At 36.2% G+C, this 7,834-nt stretch overlaps 1 protein-coding gene across 5 annotated transcripts in view; it reads right to left on the bottom strand.

The window, feature by feature from the left end:
- LOC107688951 (keratin, type I cytoskeletal 18-like) overlaps window positions 1-3,270 on the bottom strand; it is a 9,623-nt gene extending 6,353 nt beyond the window's left edge. For all 5 annotated transcript variants that reach the window (XM_016486799.1, XM_016486801.1, XM_016486800.1 and 2 more), the window contains exons 1-4: window positions 2,859-3,270; window positions 1,787-1,869; window positions 1,424-1,580; window positions 119-283 (exon numbers count right to left, since the gene is read on the bottom strand). In XM_016486799.1, coding sequence (XP_016342285.1) covers window positions 119-283; window positions 1,424-1,580; window positions 1,787-1,869; window positions 2,859-3,209 — 756 coding nt within the window. In that variant the 5' untranslated portion in view covers window positions 3,210-3,270. The remainder of the gene's footprint in view (window positions 1-118; window positions 284-1,423; window positions 1,581-1,786; window positions 1,870-2,858) is intronic.
- Window positions 3,271-7,834: the final 4,564 nt, after the last annotated feature.

Below are 7,834 nucleotides of genomic sequence, written 5' to 3'. Positions count from 1 at the left end.
AAGAGTGAAAAATTGAAGGGGGTCTGAATACTTTCCGTACCCACTGTATATATATGAAAGTGACAACAATTTTGGAAAAACAGAAGGAGACAACAAATGAATGCAAAATATGACTGACTTTGTTTTGATACCAGGCTTCGGTTTCCTCGTGGCTCTTCTGCGCGGCTCGCTCGTACTGCGTGCGGATGTTATTCATGGCCTCGGTGAGGTCTGCGTTGTTTTTAGTCTCCATTTGCACATTGACTTGAGAGTCACTGATCTGGCTCTTCACATTGGCGACATCCTGTGAAATAAAATGATAAATGAATTTAGTTATATGGATTTTAAAGGCGGGATCTGGCAACAGAGCTTTGTTTAACACTTGCCCTAAAGCATTGAAAACCAGGTAGGTTGGGTGGGAAGATCTGTTAACAGTTGCTCAAATAATGATTTTATGGTGACCACCCACTTTTTTAGCAGGTCTTAGTTTGGAGTATTTTGCCCATATTTCCCCCCCCATATTTAAAATAAAATAAAATAAATTTCACCAAATAAATAAATTAGAGCTTCAATAAAGAGTTATTGGAACAAACCACATGAATCTGTCCATTGAAGCCACTGATTATATATAAATAATATAAATGCACTTTAAGTTAATTAAATATTAATATGAAAATTATTTATTTAATGAATATATTTAGTTTTTCAAGTATTTTAACATTAAAATATTAATAAAATTAAACTAACATTTAAATTATTATTATAACCAAGTACTTTAATATTAAAATAAATTAAATATTGATTTAATTACATTAATATTAATTAAATTAAATTTTAAATTATTTTAATAATAACATTTAAATATATTATATATTATTAATGATCATATTCATATTTAGCTTAATGTTAAATTAATATTAATTACTAAAATAAATTAATATTTTCATAATGTCTGAGTATTTTAAAAATTAAAATAGTTTAATATTAATTAAATGAATATTCATATTAAATCAACATTCATTCAACTAAATGTATTACAATATTATTTTAATAATTTCCCAGTATTTTAATGTAAGACATAAAATCATTTTATTATTCATTTAATTCAAGTAATATTAATATGTGATCATATTAATATAAAAAAATAATAAATGAAATTAAAATTGTTGACTTAATCGCATCATCTTCTTACAGTTGATATCACGCTCATTTATGATTTATCTACGGCACCATACAGTAGAATTAATTCGATTTTACTTCCGGGACTGATGTTTCCTTTCGTTGCACTCTGTTAACTACTAACTGCAGCTGCTTGTGACTAGAAGGCTGTTTGTAGTCCAACAATGAGTCTCATAGAAACACAGATCAAATGAACCACCAACATGAGTACATCTCTGTAGGTTTGAGGTGTTGCTGTTTTAATCAGTGTGTTTAAGGCGTGTACCTCCTCGTGGCTCTTCTTCAGGAACGCCAGCTCTTCTCTCATAGACTCGATCTGGCTCTCCAGCTGCATGCGGCCCATGTAAGTGTCGTCCAGCATCTTGCGGAGTTGTGCCAGATCCTGCTCCACCCCTTGCCGCATGGCCTGCTCTGACTCAAACCTGCCCGGAGCGATTCAGCGAGAGCTTATTTACATCAGAGACCACAGGGCGTGTGTCGTATTTACAGCAAACTGTGACACAGCTTAGTTTTATTATATTTGTATTATAGTATATTTATCTTATTATAGTATATTTTTTTAAGATACATTTTCTTAATTTGAGAGTTTTTAACATTTCATCAAGGAATAAATAACCAAATAACTTACTTGACTTTGAAATCATCAGCAGCCAGCCTCGCATTGTCTATCTGTAAGAAAAGTCTGGCATTGTCCATAGTCATTTCCTGGAGCTGAGGGGTTGATTTACAAACACACTCATATCATTGTCTTGCATTTAGGGTTCTCATTACAGCATTTAAGCAAACCGCAGATTTTTGTTATTTTTTACAATTGTCATTATTCTTTATGCTGATAACTGATAACAGAGGAAAATAGATTATATCATATAAAATAATTTAATAAATGCAAAATAAATACTGCATAGTATTTCAGTACCTTTTCTTTAAAATTGTTATATCTCTTAAAAGACTATTTTTAAAAATCTATAAACAAAACAACAACAACAAAAGGAAAAAAATGTAAATGATTTGCATTTTGATAGTCTTGACACATATCCAAAGTTTGGTTCCTGTACTAAAAAACTATAATTTTTTATTAATAATATTTCTTCCATTTGACAATCATTGTTTCTTAATTGCATTTCAATTGTTTTATTGCTGGTTTGTAACATTAGTGTTTTTCTTTTACTGCTTTTGTCGAGATCACTCATGCTCATCTTGGTTATGAAAAATAGTAATTGAATTGTTTTTTTATTGAATCAGTGATTAAAATTTAAATTAAAATTTTAAAGGTGGTTGCAACATATTATCAGCAAGTTGAGCTTGAACTTGTCTTTACAAGCTTAAACCACATACACAACCATTCAAAATTAAAACTAAAATTAAATTTCAATAAAACTATTTATTTATAATGGATGAGTTGGAGCGGATAGTGACGAAAAATCGTCAACAAGGTCCAACAGAGATGTAAACTTGCATCTCATGCATTTAAAGAAGCTACAGATCTGGAATTTAAAGGGTGAAAACTTTGCAGAAGCTGAAATAGAACATATTTAGCAACTACATAATTCCCAAACTTTCATTTGTGTTATTTATCTATTATTCTAAAATGAGGAAAATAGTCATAGTAAAGAATTAACAGGTGTGTCCAAACATTTGGTTGTGTGCTTTACGATAAAAAAGCATGCATGAGTACTTAACAAAACCTTTTATTTGCTCACCTGGTTTCTCAGATCCGCAACGATCTTCTCATAGGCGCTCCAGTCTCTGCCGCTCTCAGCTCCTTTCCTCATCAGAGCCTCTTTGAGTTGCTCCTCCAGTTCATTGTTGGAGTCCTCCAGGAGTCGCACTTTTGACAGATACCCCGCCAGACGGTCATTCAGACCCTTCATGGTCTCTTTTTCATCAGCCGGGGCAAAAGTGCTGCTGTTGATCTGCACAATCGGACGCAGTGTGTTTGCCAGATTCCCTATAGAGGCTGGGGAAATGGCCCCAAACCAACTGCCCCTTGACCCCATGCTACCAGACAGACTTGAGCTGGAGAAACTCCTGGAAGGGCTCTTGAACGACATGGTGCGAATTAGAAGTGCCTTTGAGCGTGCTTGCGAGACGCGGTCTGTTGTTTTACCTGCGGCAGGTAGTGTGAGGGGGGTTTGGGAGCAGCTATATATAGACTCAGTGCGTTCAGCTCTCTACAGTGATTGGTCAGTGTGGGATGTAAGTCTACACCTGCACGGCTCTCATTTGTTTGCAAATTCCCACAGAGGATAAACAAGGATATACTCTCAAACTACACTGAAGAGGGTTTACTTTAAAACAATTTTCACTTAGAAATTGCTAGTATCTTTCGCAAAAAATGACAAAAAACACTCTGAATTAAACATGACATTCGGAGGAAGAAAAACTGATTTAGTATTTTTTGTAAAACATACTCCAATCATCTTTGTTTTATTTACAACCTAGAAAAATTATTCCATGCCACATGCATAAAATATTTTTTGTGTGTTGCATGTTGCCACATGCATGAGTTCAATTTGTGTTTTGTCTATTCTATATACTGTATATATACGGTTTATCTCACAGATCATAAGCTTTTTTTAAATCAAAATATAAACAGTAAAACAATAAATGGCCAAAAAATATTGAAATGAATACATTTTCTGTTTTAAAATGCTATTTGAAAAGTGCATAGAAGCACACTGTTTATCTCACAAATCCTGTCACATCCATGTCATATTTCACGCTTCACCAGGTCATATTTCACTTTCTATATATATACACAGTATATTTTGGTAAAAAAAAAAAAGAAGAAATATTTCCACCCTTAAAGGGGTCATATGATGCGATTTCAAGTTTTCCTTTCTCTTTGGAGTGTTACAAGCTCTTGGTGCATAAAGAAGATCTGTAAAGTTGCAAAGACTAAAGTCTCAAATCCAAAGAGATATTCTTTATAAAAGTTAAGAGTCAACCACGCCTACCTAAAACGCCTCGTTCTAACACGCCCCCACATATCTACATCACTATGTGGGAAGATTTGCATAACGCCGCCCAAATGTTCACGCAAAGAAAGAAGGCGTAACTTTTATTCTCACTGTAGTATTGTTGCCGCCGCCATGTCGTGAAGGCACTGTGTGATTCGTTGTGAAAGCGAAACTACTTTGTTTGGCCTTCCAAAAGAGGACAATATCGCTTCGTCATGCCTAGAGCTGATCCGTGCTGGTCGCTGAGGAAATACATCAACTTCGTGCTGTGGATCGCCGGATCGGCTTTCACCGTGGACGAAGCGGAGTCCAGCCCGGGGTCGTCACATGTACTTCCGGATGCTCCTTTGTCGAAATCGCCGGCCGCGCCGTTCTCAAGCCCGTCCGCCTCCGCTCACTCTAACCCTCCCACCGTTCCTCACGCAGTGAGGCAATCTTTTTGAGCAGTGTAGAGTAGGGCTTGTTGTTTGTCATTTCTCCGATCACAAATGCAGACATGGTTTTATGTTTACGCGGCGCGATGCAACGCAACACGTAAAAAGACAGTATAAGTCATTATAATCCATAATTATGTCCCCACTGGATGCAAAGAATGCCTCGTTTATAATGGGTTTTAATGTTTTTGAATCATCGCTCCGGCCTGACAGGGCATCATCACAAAATATGGTAAGGGGCTCACGCTTGAGGTATTCGGCCAATCACAACGCACTGGATAGCTGGCCAATCACAGCACACCTCACTTTTTCAGACCGATGAGCTTTGTAAAAATCGACGCGTTTCAGAAAGTTGGGGCATAGAGGAGAAACAATAATGTACAGTATGTGGAAAATAATGTGTTTTTTAAACTTTAAACCGCATAAACATTTCATTACACCAAATAATGTTATTTTTAGCAGCATCATATGACCCCTTTAAAGTCCCAAAAATGATATGGTTCACTGAACACACATTGAGCTTTTGTGACAACATGCCCCAATAGCAATAGCTTATGGGGTAAGTTGTCACTCTGGGAACCAAGGAGTTTATTATAGGCTTTTCATCTAAATATAAATATTTAGAAATTAGGAAACACAAAACAATTAAAGAAACATAAAAAAAATTTTTTTTTAAAAATGATCACATTTCAACGATTCAGTTCAAATCTGCCTTCATTATATAACTTACTTGTGTCTGAATGTATTCCACTGTGATTTTACTGCGTTTAATTTTTTTTAATAAAAAAATTAAAATATACTTTTTTTTTTTTTAATAATAAGCTATTATAAAAATATAATATAATAATATCATATAATATAATAAATTCCAGTTCGTTTTTCGTTTTTGAAAAGTGATTATTACAATAATGAGAAGTGTGGCGTTTTCACTCATGGCCACATGAGGGCAGCAGAGACCGCTTGATATCTGTGCTACTCACAAGAAAAGTTCTGCAGGAACCACGAAGGACTGTATTACAACAAACAGCATGCAAGATTCCTGTAGATAAATTTAAGGAACCAGCGGGAATACTTAAATATATTTGCTCTGCCTTCAGATTTGTATTTTACACGCAGGTAACACGGGAATCGCTTTTTGGGGTCGGATCTTTTTAAATGAATCGTTTGAAATGGTTCGCAAAAGCGGCCTGAACGATTCGTTCATGAATCATAGTGATTCAGTAGGCTAACAGCGGTTCTCGAGTCAAAAACTCGAGACATTGAACGGAGAACCGTCTCTTTCCAACAAAGCATTAGAAGTGAATCGAAGATTTTACTGAGGGGACGTTTTATTTGTTATGCAACATCGGGATATCAGGGACCACGTGATTTCGTAATTACGCCGTGACGTAAAAGAACCACTGAATCGTTTATTTGAACTGGTTCACCGAAAACAAGAACCGATTCGCGGGAATGAATCAGAATACCGATTTCCGAATTCTCATCTTTCTTTATGTGTTTTTCTAGCAACAATATAACTTTATGTGACTAAAGAGATGTATTTATTTGTATTCATAAAAAAACACATCTTGTTGCAATATGCTTTTGTGGTATCTGACCTCAGAGATCCCTGATAACATGCGACCTCACACGGTTTCACATTCATTTGCACCTCTGACAGTTCTGTAGCTTCCCGTGATAATTTAATATGTTAGTATAATTAAATGTTTAGTTTAATGGTATGTAATATGACTTCTGAATGTGTGATAAACCAATGTTTGCTAGCCATAAATGCCGTAGGTCACAAATCATCCGTCAGAGACTAATAAACATTGTAGTAGAGCTTTAGCCTTACAAGACTGACAAAGACTGGATTGTTATGAACTGACAAACAACCTGGAAAGATTCAAAGACAGACCCATGAACATCAGAATCCTCTGCTGAGCTGAATTATGACAATAGAGGTTATAGACTTCTGATAAGAGCATAGAAATGATCAATATGGGTAAACAGAAAATTCAAGACTACACACCTAAACTCCCATAAGATTCAGTTTGAATCAAATGGCATAACAAATAAAAACCATCTATCATATATGTGCACAGAGATATAGGCTACTAATGCATGCTCTCCTCAAAATAGTGTCCATCTATAAGAAAATGCATGATTATCATTTGGGAAGGAGTCTGTTTGAATACAGATTTCTGCACAGCGCTGTCTGGGTTTGATCAGTGAGAGACAACTTATCTCAGAGGTGTGGATCTAACATCTGCAGGCATTTGGCTGTATAAATCTATATTAGTCTTGCATACATCATTCTGACTCAAAGGATCCCAGATGCACAGGCCAGTCGAGATGTGCTGTTTCTCAGGGAGATAGATCACATCCGACAACCTTTCCACCTGTTGATTCCTTGAGTACAATGAAAAAGCTGAGCAAAAATCTCCATGCACTTTCAATGCGCCCGACGGGGAAAGTTGTCAGAACGTTCTGGCAAGGTTCTGCCAAATGTTCTTCCTGTAACGTTAATAGAATGTTTGTTCAAAATCAGCATAAAAAAAAAGTTATTTCTGCATTGTTCATGGAATGTTTCTGAAACATTTTAGTTAGAAGTTCATGTAACATTTTTTTTTTTTAAATGTGACTGCTTTTCTCAGAACGTCCAGGGAACATTCAAAAGTAATGTTCCCATTCAAAATGGAATGTTCTCTCAACATTCACATAACCAAGAGAAAACATGTTTAAAACATTTAAAAAAACGGGATGTTTTGAACATTCAGAGAACGTGTTCATAATGGGAACATATTTTTGCAAAACAGCAGCTTGAATATACTTTAAACCAGGGGTGTTAAACTCAGTTCCTGGAGGGCCGCAGCCCTGCAGAGTTTAGTTCCAACCCTGCTCCAACACACATACCATGTAGTTTTCAAATAAGTCTAAAGGACCTGATGAGCTGGATCAGGTGTGTTTAATTAGGGTTGGAGCTAAACTCTGCAGGGCAGCGGCCCTCTAGGAATTGAGTTTGACACCCCTGCTTTAAACCAGGGGTGTTAAACTCAGTTCCTGGAGGGGCGGTGTCTTGCAGAGTTTAGATTCAACCCTAATTAAACACACCTCATCCAACTAATCAAGTCCTTTAGACTTATTTGAAAACTACATGGTATGTGTGTTGGAACAAAACTCTGCAAGGCTCCGGCCCTCCAGGAATTGAGTTTGATACCCCTGCTTTAAAAGATCTCCTACAGCAGGGGTGTCCAAACTCGGTCCTGGAGGGCCGGGGTCCTGCAGAGTTTAGCTCCAACA

Source organism: Sinocyclocheilus anshuiensis, unplaced genomic scaffold, assembly GCF_001515605.1.
Source record: "Sinocyclocheilus anshuiensis isolate Anshui unplaced genomic scaffold, SAMN03320099.WGS_v1.1 scaffold777, whole genome shotgun sequence".
NCBI lineage: Eukaryota > Metazoa > Chordata > Actinopteri > Cypriniformes > Cyprinidae > Sinocyclocheilus > Sinocyclocheilus anshuiensis.
This window is presented reverse-complemented; position numbering and strand designations above follow the sequence as displayed.